The 16,671-nt window shown below is 45.2% G+C and overlaps 1 protein-coding gene across 1 annotated transcript in view; it reads right to left on the bottom strand.

The window, feature by feature from the left end:
- Positions 1–16,671, bottom strand: part of ccdc33 (coiled-coil domain containing 33) — a 241,599-nt gene that overhangs the window by 157,561 nt on the left and 67,367 nt on the right. Inside the window, exon 4 of the mRNA XM_052042733.1 lies at positions 9,342–9,505. Coding sequence (XP_051898693.1) covers positions 9,342–9,505 — 164 coding nt within the window. The remainder of the gene's footprint in view (positions 1–9,341; positions 9,506–16,671) is intronic.

A 16,671-nucleotide genomic window follows, 5' to 3' on the forward strand; every position in this document is an offset into this window, starting at 1 on the left:
CTATGGCCCAGCCCCACCCAAAGCTCCCTGTACAGTGTGCCCACAGTCTGTAGATGACGTCAGACTCTCCTGGCGCGTGAAGCCCTGAAACTCCACCCAAGATGCTGCATATTGTTCACTCTAACCCACTGCCAGCAACACACACAAAATGCTGGAGGAACTCGGCAGGTCAGGCAGCATCTATGGAGGGAGATAAACAGTCGACGTTTCGGGTCGAGACCCTTCATCAGGACTGGAAAGGAAGAGGGCAAAAGCCAGAATAAAAGGGTGGGGGGAGGGGGAGGAGCACGAGCTGGGGGGTGATGGGTGAGTCCCGGTGAGAGGGGGAAGGTAGGTGGGTGGGGGAGAGGGGGAAGTGGGAACGATGTGAGAAGCTGGGAGGTGAGAGGTGGAAGTGATAAAGAGCTGAAGAAGATGGTATCTGATAGGAGAGGACAGTGGACCATAGAATAAAGGGAAGGAGGTGGGGAACCAGAGGGAGGAAGATGTGGGTGAGGGGCAGGTCATGAGGGCTGGGGAGAGGAAAGAGAAGGGGTAATGGGGCCAGAGGGATAAGCATCTGGGGCAATGGGAATGAATGAGTGTGAGAAGTACATTGGCTAAAAGAAACTTTAAATGTAGAACTGGCTTAAAGGTTGGGTCAGGCAGATTGGTTTTCAGCTGGGGCTATCCTTCACCTGCCCTCTAATAATCGAGCAAAGAGCTCTCAACCCCCAGATTCTGTCACAATGCCCCTCTTCCCTTTAACACTGGGTGATGGGGGGAGGAGCAGACACCTCATTGTGAAGCCTACTGCAGTAGGGGATTCGGATAAGCTTTACAGCATGATGGAGATCCATAGACTAGCTTAATAAGCCCCAACTGTCAGAGGTTGTAGCATCAATGCATTCAACTACAAGAAATAAATATTGTTCCTTTGCTTAAGGAGTAGCAAAACAGTTCCATAGTACTGTCACGTCTGTTCCTGTCTCTCTTCTTAAAGCCTCATTTAACACATCTTTCTGCTGGGGTCATAACGTACGTTTCACATTGTTTGGCATAATGTCCCTTTTGACTGGGATCTGATGACAGCAGCAATAACTGGGACTAATTTAGCGTCTTGAATGCAGTGAGATGTTAGTACTTCACTGGAGCGCCATCGAACAAGGTTCGACACCAACCCACTGGGGCAGATGACCTAAAGCTCCTTCAAAAAATTGGGTTTTAAGGAGCATCTTAACATAGAACAAAGAACAGCACAGGAACAGGCCCTTCGGCCCACGATGTCTGTGCCAAACACAATGCCAAATTAAACTAGATCTCTTCTGCCCGCACATGATCTGTATCCCTCCACTCCCTGCACATTCATGTGTCTATCTAACAGCCTCTTAAACACCACTATCGTATCTGCTTCCACCACTCCCCCTGCCAGCCCGTTCCAAGCACCTACCACTCTCCATGTAAAAAACTTGCCCTGTATTTCTTCTGTAAACTTTCTCCCTCTCACCTTAAATGCACAACCTCTAGTATTTGACATTTCTACCCTGGGGGAAAAATTCTGACTGTCTACTCTATCTATGCCTTTCATAATTGAAAGCTCTGCCTTCAATACTATAATTCCAAGCAAACATCACCTGGGACTCAACGCCTCCCTTTCCAACTGGATCCTTGACTTCCTGACCAACAGACCGCAATCAATGAGGATAGGCAGCAACCCCTCCACCACGATTATTCTCAACACTGGTGCCCCACAAGGCTGCGTCCTCAGCCCCCTACTCTACTTTCTATACGCTCATGACTGCATGACCAGATTCTGCTCTAACTCCATCTACAAGTTTGCAGATGATACCGCCATAGTGGGCCATATCTCAAATAATGATGAGTCGGAGTACAGGAAGGAGATACAGAGCTTAGTGACATGGTGTCATGACAACATCCATTCCCTCAATGTCAGCAAAATAAAAGAGCTGGTCATTAACTTCAGGAAGGGGGGCGGTGTACATGCTCCTGTCTACATCAACGGTGCTGAGGTCGAGAGGGTTGAGAGCTTCAAGTTCCTTGGAGTGAACATCACCGATAGCCTGTCCTGGTCCGACCACGTAGATGGCACAGCCAAGAAAGCTCACCAGTGTGTCTACTTCCTCAAGAGGCTAAAGAAATTTGGCATGCCCTGTCGACACTCACCGATTTTTATTGATGCACCACAAAAAGTATCCAATCGGGATGCATCACGGCTTCAAATCCAGTGTGTCTGGAAGGATGAACTAAGAGGAATTGTCAGCGTCTGTCTGATGATCTCATCTTCCATGAGACTTCTCACCTGCGATTGAACCATGACTTTCTTGGAAGTCACCAAGATTAATTTATTTTCATCACCTCAAAAAAGCTTCCCGTCCAAGTTAGATGACTTCATCCATGCTTCAAATCAGAATAAAAGCCAATGGAGAGAGATTGACATAATTAATCAACCTTGCAGATAGAATATTCTCCCTTTTGGGGCCCAGCTCGCTAAAGTACATGCACCAGTGCATTCCTAACTCTCACACTGACCCACAGAAGGACCAAGGTAAGGAACTCACTGGAGGTCAGATTCAGGGGCATTTGATAACATAATGAGCCATTCCAAACTTACGGAAACACAGGAGACTGCAGATGCTGGAACCTGGAGCCAAAACCAAACTTCTGGAGGAAGTAGCAGATGAGCAGTATCTGTGGAGGCAAAGGGATAGTCAACAATTCGGGTCAAGACCCTGCATCAGGGTCTCAACCTGAAATGTCGACTCTCCCTTCACCTCTACAGATTCTGCTTGGCCCACTTGAGTTCCTCCAGGAGTTTGGTTTTTGGCATGTCCTAAAGTGCTTTATAGACCTTGTAGTACTCTTTAAACCATCGATGAACTGCAGCCATTTCACATGCAGGTTCCAACTAATAACCTAATTTTAATGATGTTGATTGAAGGACAAACATTGGCCAGGACAAGAAGGAGAACAGCTCTGCTCTTCTTTGAAGTAGCACCGTGGCTCATTTATGTCCAGCTTCCAGAGCAGACAGGGCCTCCAAAAGTGTCTTCGACATGCAGCAATCCCTCAGTGGTACTGTACGTGTAAATCAGTGAGGATCTTGAGCTACAGGTTTGATTCACAACCTTTTGACTTAGAGGTAAGAGAGCTCGCCACTGAGCTACAGCCTCCACCGAAGCAAAAAGTGATGCCTCATCTACAATCACCCCTTATACTGAGGAAGCTAATCCAACAATATTGCAATACTTCCACACCAACAAATACAGAGCCTGACAATTTAAGATGCACTCAAAACACGTCATAAACATAAACATTAACGAGTTTCACCAAGCCCAAGGCTGTAAAAAGGGAGCACTTCAATATTATTGTAAATATAGAATGTGATGCAGGTTATTATTACGGACACCGTGTGTTGTGAAAGATTTTACTCCCCAAGTTAATGATGCATTTAGCATTCAGAGTTGCAGTGATGAGATGTTCAAAATGGGATTGCAGTCCCTCCGATTAATTTTATTTTCATATTTAGCCATTCTGCTCAAATATTTATGGATGAATTGAAAAATTAACTCACAAGGCGCTAAATAAAGTTCCAAAATATCTAAACTTTCCTGGAACTGGATAACTCACAGTTTTAAAATTCACATCCCATCCAATATTTAAAGATGAATGAAGTGTACTTGGATACATGTGTTTTTCTCCTACAAAGAGTAATAATGTTAGATATACATGCAGTCAAGGTTAAAATATACTTACAGCCAAGATTAAGACCAGCTTAAGTCCTCTTACACTTCCAGAATACTTTCTTGCCTTAACAAGTCATAAGGCTATTTTAGAAATAGTTCTGAGCCCTCAAGGAGCTTTTGCTGTCTTCTTGATTGGAGGGAGTTTCGGAGACAAAAAAGTGGGAAAAGTGAGACAGAGGGAGAAAAGGGGGAATGTTGTGAGAGAGAGAGTGGTAGAGAGAGAGGGAAAGAAAGTGAGAGAGAGCAGAAGAGGGAAGACGGAAAGAAGGGAGGACTGAGGAGAAAGGAAACAGACACAGGGAAGAAAGGAAGGGAGGAGAGAAAGAGAGTGAGGAAGGGAGAACGAGAACTACAAGCAAGGAGCAGGTAAAGAGGAGAAAAGGAGCGTGAAAAATGATAGGAGGGAGAGTGAGGGGAACTAGAATGGAGATAGTAAAGAGACAGAGAGAGAGACACAGACAGAGAGAGACACAGACAGACAGACAGAGAAAGAGAGAGAGAGAGAGAGAGAGAGAAATTGTCCTGAGGGAGCTGTTGGCCCTAGACCAAGTAAAACCAGCTAGAGGTAATGATGCAACCCACAAGAGGGGAAGGGGAAGAGAAAACCTGCCACATTTCTACCCCCAAAGTGCTTTCCTTTGTCATCCCACTGAGAAGTTCCAGTGCATGACCTGGCTATGTGCACAAATATTGGACTACCCTAACCTACATGTCACCTAAGGCTTAAAAAAAATCCATTCAGTGAGTTGCAACATGACTTAAACATTGATGAACCCAGAGAGTGAGCTCTCAGATTTGTGTTTTAATTTAAAATGCTGAATTTCCCCTGACTGGGAGCCTGCCAATCTGAGAAGTGATTGCTGGCAAAATCCTTGTCAGTTAAAGCCAACCTAGCCACTCGTCCTGTTACCAGTTTATTTTTATAAATGCTTCACTCTTTCATGTACATCAAACGTCCTATCGGCCGTTTAATCTCCCATTATCTGGCCAGCGATCTGTTCCTGTGGAGAACCATAAGGCCTTCATCAGCAGAGCGTGATTGAGCAGAGCAGGGCAGGGCTCCGAGTCCAGTCTGTGACACACAAGATGAATAATGGATGGCCTTGTCTTCTCCAAACCATCCTAAACCCTTCTAGGTCCACACTGGCAACTCCGCTCTCTACCTCGTGCACACACACACACACACACACGTGTGCACACTCACGCACACTTGCACAGACACACAGAGATATGCACAGGCACCCACAAACACACTCATAATTCTACACACCTGCTCATTAACACATACAGCGCTAGAGACAGAAACACACAGACATACGCACACACGTAGATAAGAACAGACACACAAACCCATAAACACAGATAAACATACACAGAAACACGTGTACACTACACACAGACACACACCTTTAGGCAGGTGCACATATGAATGCACATATATTGATGCACAGAAATCTACATCCATAAACGTCGATGCAAACAGCTACATGCATACATGACACACAAAAGATGCACAGAAGATTACACACATATAGACATACACACATAATGCATTGTAGTGAGAAAGCAACATACTTGCTTCAATTAAATCTCCACTCCAGAGAAAGGTTCATAAGAGTTTATCTCTTAGCTTTGTTTATAAGCTGCCCCCAGGGGCACTGATTTGTAATGTTTTACAGCACCTGTTCCAGCAAGTGATGATTGCATTCAGAAAAAGCCACAGTGCTAAAAGATTTATGAGAGTTTGCACATTGTTAAAAATTTATGATTGGTGGCAGGTTGCATCAAAGCAGATATTTCGTCAAACTCCAACTGAGGTGGGCCGCAGTTTTTCAGATCAGGCCTCCCAAATTAACCGAGCATAAAAATGGATTAGCATTATTTTTAAATTGCACCTTTGTTGAACTGTAGGGGCTTTCAAAAAAATCACAGATAACACATTCGAAAATAAATTTTCCCTATAGCGAAAGAAAGACTTGCTTTAATGTAGCATTTCTTACAGATCTCCCAATCTGTGCAATGAATCAGTTGGGAATGCCGAAGAGGGATGAATGCAACCAGCAATTTGCACACAGCAAGATCCCACAAATAGGAGCAAGCACCTTGCTGATGCTTTTGGTTGAGGGAAGAGGGTGAAGAGAATAGGCTACTCTCCTTTGAGTTCTCCAGACAGATTTTGATGTATACCTGAACTACTCGGACAGACCTTGTGGGTTTAACATTGCAACTGAAGATCCACAATGCAGCACCACTCAATACCACAGTCAACATTACACACAATGAATGCCTTTTTGCAGGAAAAAAGGGTTTTAAATGGGTTGGTTTTGGCATGAATGGAATTGGGACTTTTAACTCTTTACCTGAAATAGATGGCCAACTAATACTTTCGTCCATACAGCATTTTTCTCATCCTCTCAATACCCCAAAGCACATTTCAGCAGATTGTGCACTTTCTCAATTGGTTGCGTTGGTAGGAGTGAAGTGGCAGCAAATCTGTGCACAGCAAGATCCCACAGACAAAACAAGTACATGACAATGTGGTCATGGCCAATCGCTTTCACTGATCTTAGTTGAGAGATAAAAATTGGTTCAAGGTACCGGCAGAACTTCCCTCCTCATCTTCAAAAAACTGGGATCAGTGGGGAGACAAGGCCTCAGTTTAACTTTGTACCCAGAAGTGCCGCACTTCCTCAGTTCTGCATTAAAGGGGCTCCAGTTTCTGGGTGGGTCTTGAACCAACAACCTCCTGTCACAGTGGAGACAGTGCAACTCCAGGCTGGCACTCAAGACTGAATAAGTGAGATTGGCTACTAATCCAAAATCCTTGGGTGCCAGCCATGGTTACGGATAGGTTGGTTGTAGATCCATCCTCCTCCAAGGAAGCACATCCGACTCTTATAGTCACATAAAGATCAGTCCAGAATTTCTAGACTGAATCTACTCCTAGGGTAGGGCAGCAAAGGTCAGATGCAAAGTAAAATTCCTTCCACACTGTCCCACCACATACTCTCAGGGCAGGAACAACATGGGTTAGAACTGGAGTAAAGCTCCCTGTACACTGTGCTATTAACAATTCTTGTGTATATGCAGCATAGTCTAAGCAACCTCAAAAAACAAAAGTACTTTACATTTCTGTAACACTTTTAACACCCAAAGCACTCCAAGATGCTTCCCCAGAGCACTGTGAAATAAATGATGACAATATTCCAGGTGACAAAATTGAGACAAATGGCTACACATTTTGATAAGGAGGGAGGTGCAAAGTCAGGGGAGGTTCAGAGAGGGATTTCCAGAGCCTGGGACCAGCATGGCCACCAGCAATGGAGTGAATAAATTCAGAGAGGATCAGGGTGCCAGAACTGGAGGAGTGTGCAATGATCTTGGAAGGTCATTGGGCTGGAACAGATTACAGAGGGAGGGCGGTGTGAGTAGTTTAAGACCAGAGTCCTGCTTAACCAGGAGCCAATGTAGCTCAGCAAAGGTGCAGGTGGTGGGTCAACAGGACTTGGTGTGAGATGGGGCACAAGAAGCTGACATTTGGGCCACCACAAGACTACTGAGGACAGAACAAGGGGGTGTGGCTGGGAGGGAGAATGCACGATTCCAGAGGCAACAAACATACGAAAGAGGGTTTCAGTTGCAGAGAAGCAGAGGTAGGGACAGAGGTATGTGGCCTGAGCCTGAGGTCAAACCAGACACCGAGTTTCAAACAAAATGGTTCAGGGAAAGGGACACTTTCTGTTGCTGGACAACTGAGTTTGTGATGGGAGCTGAAGATGACGGCTTGGGTCTTCCTCTTAGTTAGTTGGAGAAAATGACTGTTCCTCCAGTCCTGTAGGTCAGACTGGCAGTCAAGAGGGCTCAGGAAAGAAGGGGGGTGAGGACATATTAGAGTCACAGACTCATACAGCATGGAAACAGGCCCTTCAGCCCAACTCATCCATGCCGACCAAGATGCCCACATAAGCTAGTCCCATTTACCCACGTTTGGCCCATATCCCTCTAAACATAGAACATAGAACATTACAGCACAGAACAGGCCCTTCAGCCCACAACGTTGTGCCGATATTTTATCCTGCTCTGTCTATTTAACCCTTCCCTCCCACATAACCCTCCATTTTTCTATCATTCATGTGGCTATCTAAGAGTCTCTTAAATGTCCCTAATGTATCTACCCCCACAACCTCTGCCGGCAATGTGTTCCATGCACCCACAGCTATCTGTATAAACAACTTACCTTTGGCATCCCCCCTACACCTTCCTCCAGTCACCTTAAGATTATGCCCCCTCATGTGAGCCATTTTCACCCTGGGAAAAAGTCTCTGACTATCCACTCGATCTATGCCTCTTATCATCTTGTACACCTCTATCAAGTTACCTCTCATCCTCCTTCTCTCAACCTATCATCATAAGACCTTTCCTATCCATGTTCCTGTCTAAGAGTCAAAGAGAGATACAGCACAGAAACAGGCCCTACAGCACACTCTCCGCACCAACCATCAACCACCCATTTTACACGAATTCTACATTAATCCCGTTTTTTAATTCACATACATTTCAACTCCCCCCACATTCTAACACTCATCCACGCACTAGAGGAAATTTACAGTGACCAATTAACCTTTCAACCCGCATGGCTTTAGGATGCATGAGGAAACCGGAAACCCTTGAGGTTACAAACTCCACGGAGATGGCACTCAAGGTCAGGATCGAACCCGGGTCTCTGGCATCGTGAGATGGCGGCTCTGCTAGCTGCGCCACTGTATTGTTGGCAGACACCTGGAAAGTGACGGCTGATTAACAACGTCAGCGACAGGAGGTAGATGAGATACAGGAAAGAAATATGGAAAAAGGTCTGATCAAAGCAAACAAACTGCAGATGCTGGAAATGAGATATGAACATCAAACACTGGAAGTACCCGCCTTGGACAACACCTCTGGAGACAGAAACAAAGATAATTTTTCAAGTTGATCATTCCTTGCCAGGAAAGACTGCTATGAATTCTCGACATAAACCTTCTTGCTTTGGGAGCAGAAATAGAGTACAGGTAATCCTAGGGGGTCAAGACGATTAGGAAATGTCACAGGCATGGTAGTGTAGTGGTTAGTGTAACACTTTACAGCGCCAGTGACCCGGGTTCAATTCCGGCCACTGTCTGTAAGGAGTTTGTACGTTGTACCCGTGTCTGCGTGGGTTTCCTCCAGGTGCTCTGATTTCCTCCCACATTCCAAAGACGTACGGGTTAGGAAGTTGTGGGCATGCTATGTTGGCGCCGGAAGCGTGGCGACACTTGCGGGCTGCCCCCAGAACACTACACAAAAGATGCATTTCACTGTGTGTTTCGATGTACATGTGACTAATAAAGATATAAAATGCAAGCTTTTCCTCCCTTGAAAAACAATGTGGCTAATTTCATGACATTAATTAATTGGACAATCAAGTGACTAATAAAGATATCTTAGATATCTTATATCTTAGCCCACTCACCCTCACCGTACCTCTCCCCCCAACCTCATCTCCAGTACTCAATGGTTTTCTGTCACACAACCCACTCGTTTTCTGTCACTGCTGCTGCAAGAACAGGGCCTGGTACTCACACTGTCCCGAAGGGCTGAGGCACAGATCCATCACTGAGGGCTGGTAGGTTAGTTGCCCCATGCAGTATGATGCTAATGGACTGCTTGCCAGGTCTGGAGACGTGCCACTCAGTGGTGGGAGATGTGAGCGTTGGTTCGGTCTTCCCAGGGGGCGATTCCAACACCTAAAGCAGTGCAAAAGAATAAATTATTATCTTAAGAACTAGTGGGTGAACATTCCTCTGGTTTGGCTTTTCCCATCCTGGGAGCCTCGTGATATAATAGCAGTAAAAATGGCTCATCAGGGCAAGCAAGGAGTCCAGAAATGAGGCAAGGAAGACCCCATGTGTGAAGAGCTTTAAGGACCAGAGTTCTACAGCTCTTGCTCGTCCAAACACCACAGGCTCACCGTACAGAGGGAAAAATTTGCCTTGATCACCATGATAAACATAATGGAAGCGTATCAACCCCCTGCTGCACACCTCCCTGAGTTTGGACCTGAAGGAGCTGAATGTGTGGTGTTACAGTAATGCAGCTGGAATAGCCATGGCCTCACTGCGCCAATGACCCAGGTTCATTCCTGACCTCGGGTCCTGTCTGTGTGGAGTTTGCACATCCTCCCTGTGATCATGTTTGGGCAGGCACGGTAGTGTAGCGGTTAGCATAACGCTATTACAGCGCAAGCGACCCGGCTTCAATTCCGGCCACTGTCTGTAAAAAGTTTGTAGTTCTCCCCGTGTCTGCGTGGGTTTCCTCCGGGTGCTCCGGTTTCCTCCCACGTATGGGTTAGGAAGTTGTGGGCATGCTATGTTGGTGCCGGAAGCGTGGCGACACTTGCGGGCTGCCCCCAGAGCACTCTACGCAAAAGATGTATTTCACTGTGTGTTTCGATGTACATATGACTAATAAAGATATCTTATCTTATGTTTTCTCCCCCGTGTTCTGGTTTCCTCTCACACCCCAAAGATGTATGGGTCGGTAGGTTAACAAACAACTGCAAATTGCCCCCGGTGTATAGATGAGTGGTAGAATCTTAGAGCAGTTGAAGGAGATGTGGAGAGAATAAAAAATGAGATTAGTGTAAATGGGTGGTTGATACTCATAACAGACTGAGTTTCTGAAGGATCTGTTTCCATGCTGTATGACTCTATGAATCTATACAGTGGCCAGCAAGGACTGGTGACACTTTGAGCTCAGGTGGCCTGCACTGCAGCTCACTGGGGTGAGTTCAGACTAGGACATGAGTGGTAGGTAATGGCAGAAAGGGGCCTCGTTAGAAGCTGAGATGTTCCCCTTCATGTAGGAATCTAGAACTAAGGGGCATTGTTTCAGAATAAAGCTCACCCATTTAATACGAAGATGAGGAAGACTTTCTTCTCTCTGAGGCTTATAAATCTTTGGGATTGTCCACCCCACAGAGCTGTGGAGGTGGAGTCAGATGGACTGTGAGGGGGTCAAGGGTTATGGGATGCAAACATCACCCATAGCCTGTCCTGGTCAAATCACATAGATGCCATGGCCAAGAAAGCTCACCAGCACCTCTACTTCCTCAGGAGGCTAAAGAAATTCAGTATGTCCCCTTTGACACTTACCAACTTTTATTGATGCACCACAGAAAGCATCCTATCTGGATGCATCATGGCTTGGTACAGCAACTGCTCTGCCCAGGACCGCAAGAAACTGCAGAGAGTTGTGGACACAGCCCAGCGCATCACGGAAACCAGCCTCCCCTCCTTGGACTCTATCTTTACCTCTCGCTGCCTTGGCAAAGCAGCCAGCATAGGCAAAGACCCCACCCACCCTGGACATTCTCTCTTCTCTCCTCTTCCATCAGGTAAAAGATACAGGAGCCTGAGGGCACGTACCACCAGACAAGGACAGCTTCTACCCCACTGTGATAAGACTATTGAACGGTTCCCTTATACGATGAGATGGACTCTGACCTCACAATCTACCTTGTTGTGACCTTGCACCTTATTGCACTGCACTTTCTCTGTAGCTGTGACACTTTACTCTGTACTGTTATTGTTCTTACCTATACTACCTCAATGTACTCTGTACTAACTCAATGTAACTGCATTGTGTAATGAATTGACCTATACGATCGGTATGCAAGACAAGTTTTTCACTGTACCTCGGTACAAGTGACAATAATAAACCAATACCAATGCAGGCTGAGGCCAAAGATGAGACATGATCTTGTTGAATGGTGGAGCAGGCTCAAGGGATCAATGGCTGAGTCTTTCTTCTGTTCCTCATGTTGCTTTAACTGTCTTCCCCTCCCGATTTCTGGGAGCAGTTAATAAATAATTAGGGCCAAAGAGTTCTGAGTTTTATTGGCATTTACTAACAGCAAAACTAGAAGGTTTGCATTTCAACAACCTGGGGCCTTTAATACAGCAAACCATCCCAAGGAGCTTCATGGAGGTGATAACAAACACCACAGGACAGATGATTAAATGGTTGGTCAAAGAGGTGGGTTTCAAGTTGGAGAGGCAGAGGGACCCAGAGAAAGCAATCAAACCTCTGGGAAGAACTGGGCCAGCCCTTAGATATCCATCAGACCACAAGCTTCTGGCCTATATTAAGGAGAGTTAGTCCCTCATGGAATCAAATCCCAGAACTGCTGTATAGTCTAAAACCACACCAGGTCCGGATACTCACACCTGGTCGAGGTCAGGAAACGTTTCCCGAGGCTGGGAGAGAGGAGGAAGAGCCAAAGAGCACGGTGTTTTGAAGGGAAGTGGGAGAGGCATTTTCTCACATGAGCCTTTTCCATAAGCCATTTTAATTCAGATCACTGATCTGAATTAAGCACTTCATCCATTAGTCTCCGCATTCACCCTTAAATATCAAAATTTTCTGTGTAAGCTCAAAGTGTACCATATACTTCAATGCTGTTATTATCTGCTTAAATAAAGGGCTTGCTGATGAATATATTAAAATGCCCAGAGTCAGTCCCAATTATGGCTCAACCACGTAATAATAACCTTCATCAACAAAAACATGTGGGCTTTGAGCAGAGATGCAGACAGGGAAAATAATAACCCCGGCACACGTGCGTAATAGAATCCTAAAGGTCGAACCTTCTCTGAGCGATTATAGAACGCGCCATTAAATGCTCCAAAGAAGAATGTAAATGAAACACAGTCGACCGCTGGAAGCTTTCTCTGGAATAGACTGGAGAAGAACAAGGTTCACGGTCGCTGCATGCCAGATCTGGGTTAGATTTCGGGAGGTGGTTCTTTACTCAGAGAACAGTGGGCTTTATTGTAAAAGGATTTGAGGTATAAGGTAGTTTAGGTTTAATTGTGAATGTTGTTGTACATGAGAAGTTGGCTCCATCATTGGCTTCTCACCAGCTGAGGAATGACCTAGGAGGTGCAAAGTGGAGCCACTGAATTGTCTCCACTGGCATGATGATTTGTTAACAGTTTTGCCTGATATATGGAACTGCACATTGGCACAGCACGTAGAGCTGCTTCCTCACAGCTCTAGCGACCCAGGTTCGGTCATGACCTCCTGGTGCTGGCTTTGTGGAGTTTGCACATTCTCTCTGTGACTGTGTGAGTTTCCTGTGGGTGCTCCGGTTTGGTCCCACACACGCAGGTTGATTAGTTAATTGGCCACAGTAAACTGCACTAGTTAGTGGTGGAATCTGGGGCGAGTTATGGGAGTGTGGGGAGAATAAAATGGGTTAACCTAGGTGGGTGCTTGACGGTTGGTGCAGACTTGATGGGCCGAAGGGCCTGTTTCTGTGCTGTATGAATCTATAACGTGACATGTTTACAAAGGCAGTTGCCATGTGAATTCACATGGCAACTAGGTGATGCAAAATGAGTACAAAAGAAAGCAGCATTTGTATTCAGGAAGGGCACACAAATAAAATTAACAAGATCCTTTTGAGTTGCTCAACAACCATTACTAAATATAAATTTTAGTGCACTACAATTGGTTGAGGAAAGTGTTAACACCAAGTGCCTTAATGCTACAGAGCTTCATTACGGTGAATATCAAACTGAAACTCCGAATTCTTTTTCCATAAAATGAAAAGCACCAAAAAATAAGAATATTCTCCCTGTTGTTCAATATTCCCAAAGGTGACAATCACTTCCCAATTATCTATGGATTTGGAACTATACATTCCCAGATCCATTATCTGATCCAATCACCAACACTTGCATTCCAGTCCAGAAGTGCCGTGATTAAAGCCCTGCCTCACTATTTGAAAACACCTTCAACCTGCTCCAAACCACTCAGCATAATTGACCTTTGTTTACTTGGCTCTAACCCTGGGCTGAATTTAAACTAGTAATAGAACTGAGACATAGTAACCCACACTGCTCTGAGGTGTGGGTTCGAGTGCTCTCAGAGACCCAAACAGAATAGTTAATGTGGCCTTCCAGAGCAGTCCTAGAGAAGGTATCGTCCACCAGATGGGATGTTAAAACGTGGGCTCTCAGATCCTGTGGCAGGATTTCAAAGAAAAGCAATGGCTATTGTCCACCTTGTCCTGGCCAATATTTATCCTTCTTTGAATGGAGTTTGAGGAGATTTGGTATGTCACCAAAGACCCTTGCAAATTTCTACAGGTGCACGGCGGAGAGCATTCTGACTGGTTGCGTCACAGCCTGGTATGGAGTCTCCAATGTGCAGGATGGAAAGAGGCTGCAGAGGGTTGTAGACTCAGCCAGCTCCATCACGGGCACAACCCTCCCCACCATCACGGACATCTTCAAGAAGCAGTGCCTCAAGAAGGCAGCATCCATCACTAAGGACTCTCAGCATCCAGGACATGCCCTCATTTGCACTATTTATTTATGTTTGTAACATAGTAATTTTATGTCTTTATGTCTTGCACTGTACTGCTGCTGCAAAACAACAAATTTCACGACAGATGTCAGTGATAATAAACCTGATTCTGACTATCACTATAGCAGATCATTATCATAATGCCAGTTGTGCAGCCTTGGTTACCACACTGTTATATTACAGTCATACAGCACAGAAACAGGCCCTTCAGCCCAACTGGTCCACACTGACCAAGATTCCCATCCAAGCTAGTCTCATTTGCCAATGTTTGGTCCATAACGTTCTATCCATATACCTGTCCAACTGTCTTTTAAAACTGTCTTTTACTGACAACTTTAAATCCATTTTTTCAGCTGTGAAATGCTTTGTTGATCCTGAGATCCCAGATGGTGCTCACAAATCCAAGCCCTTTCTTTCTTTGCTTTCCGGTGCAACTGTATGGCCAGGCTGATCCTCTACTTCCACACTTTCTCGTCGTCCCCATAGCTCTCAACTCCCTTGGTATCTGTAAGTCAATCAATCTTGGCCTTGTTGAACATCCACAATCTTCTAGGGCACAGGGAATCGCAGAGACTCACAACACCTGAAGATAAGTCCTAAAATGGCAAGTCCTCTACCATAAAATTATGCTCAGCAACATTCGGAAGGTGAGGTGAAATATAAATTGAAGCCCTGTTCGAAAAGGTCAGTGCACATGGAACACTCATGGTGTGATAGGCAAATCTCTCTGCTAGGCTAATTAACAGGGGAGCTCTTGTTTGTAGACTGATGATATAGAAGAGGGAATTTATTCATCTGCCATATATAATACAAATGGAAAGGAACTTTCGAACCCAGATTGGTCCAATCAGACATCTCTGTACACATCATAACACTCTAGACGACATATCATGGTCTTACTCAAGAACGAGTTACAAACAATACAAATAACCACTGAGAACGAAACTTACTTTCTCAACAAATCATATCCTTATGCTAATATTCTCGGGTGTGTTGATATTAAGAAGGAGGCATTGGGTGCCTTGAAAATAATTAAGGTGGTTAAGTACCCAGAACCTGATGGGATCTACCCCAAAATACTGAGGGAGGCAAGAGAAAAGATTGCTGGGGCACTCACAGAGATCTTTGTTTCCTTTTTAGCCACGGACAAGGTGCCAAAGGATGAAGAATAACCAATGTTGTTCCTTTGTTTAAGCAGGGCAACAGGGACAAACCAGGAAATTATAGGCCGGTGAGCCTTACATCAGTGGTAAGGAAACTGTTGGGAAAGATTCTTAGGATTTACACACATTTGGAAAAGCATGGACTCATTAGGAACAGTCAGCATGGCTTTGTGCGGAGAAGGTCCTGTCTCATGAATTTGATTGAGCTTTTTGACGAACTGATGAAGATTTGGTGAAGGTAAGTCAGTGGGTGCTGTTTACATAGACTTTAGTAAAGCATTTGACAAGGTTCTTCATGGTAGGATTGCTCATGGTAAGATTAAGTCACATGGGATCCACAGTGAGTTGGTAACTGGATCCAAAATTAGCTTGGTCATAGTAGACATGGCCTCTTCTCATTACTACCATCGGGGAGGAGGTACAGGAGCCTGAAGACCTAAACTCAACGATTCAGGAACAGCTTCTTCCCCTCCGTCATCAGATTTCTGAATGGTCCATCAACCCGTGAACACTACCTCGTTATTCCTCTTTTGCACTATTTATTTATTTTTGTAACTTACAGTAATTTTTAATGTCTTCCACAGTGCTGCTGCCGCAAGACAACAAATTTCACGACGTATGTCAGTGATAATAAACCTGATTCTGATGAGAGGCTGGACAAACGGATTGTTTTCTCTGGAGCTTCGGAGGATAGAAGTACTTTAAAACTATGAGAGGCATTAGCAGGGCAGATGGAGTTGTTGTCCCAGGGTGGAAGTATCAAATACTAGAGAGCATAGGTTTAAGGTGAGAGGGGGAAAGTTTAAGGGAGATCTACTGGGCATGTCTTCTTTTTACACAGAGTGGTAGATGCCTGGGATCTACTGCTAGGGGAAGTGGTAGAGGCAGATGCAGTAGCAACATTTAAAAGGCATTTAGACAAATGGGCAGAGAAAAGAGGGATCCAGACCACATGCAGACAGATGGGAGTAGTTCAGATTGGCATCGTGGTTGGCTCAGACATAGTGGGCTGAAGGGCTGTACATGTACACATGTCCTGCCCTGTGTTATGTTCTATGTTCTATGTGTGTGGTCCTGTCCTGGTCTAGACTGATATGGTCATGTGCACCCCATCATCATCCCCTCAACCCCTGATCTTGATGACAATTAAGGTTCCAGAGGGTTTAGTCTTGATTCCTGCAGCTCAAAGCTTTAACAAGCAGTGGCTCAGGTCATCACCCTGGGGCCACCGAAAACAATTACTCACCAAGGTGGAATATTCATCAGCAGTAAGGAGTAGTCAAGCAAAAAGAAAATAAAATCAGGGTCGCACGGGGCTTTCCAAGCCAAGCCTTGTGAATAATTCAACAAAGCCCTCAGGAAGAAAGCAAAGATTT

This window comes from Pristis pectinata, chromosome 32 (genome assembly GCF_009764475.1).
Source record: "Pristis pectinata isolate sPriPec2 chromosome 32, sPriPec2.1.pri, whole genome shotgun sequence".
NCBI classification, from domain to species: Eukaryota; Metazoa; Chordata; class Chondrichthyes; order Rhinopristiformes; family Pristidae; genus Pristis; species Pristis pectinata.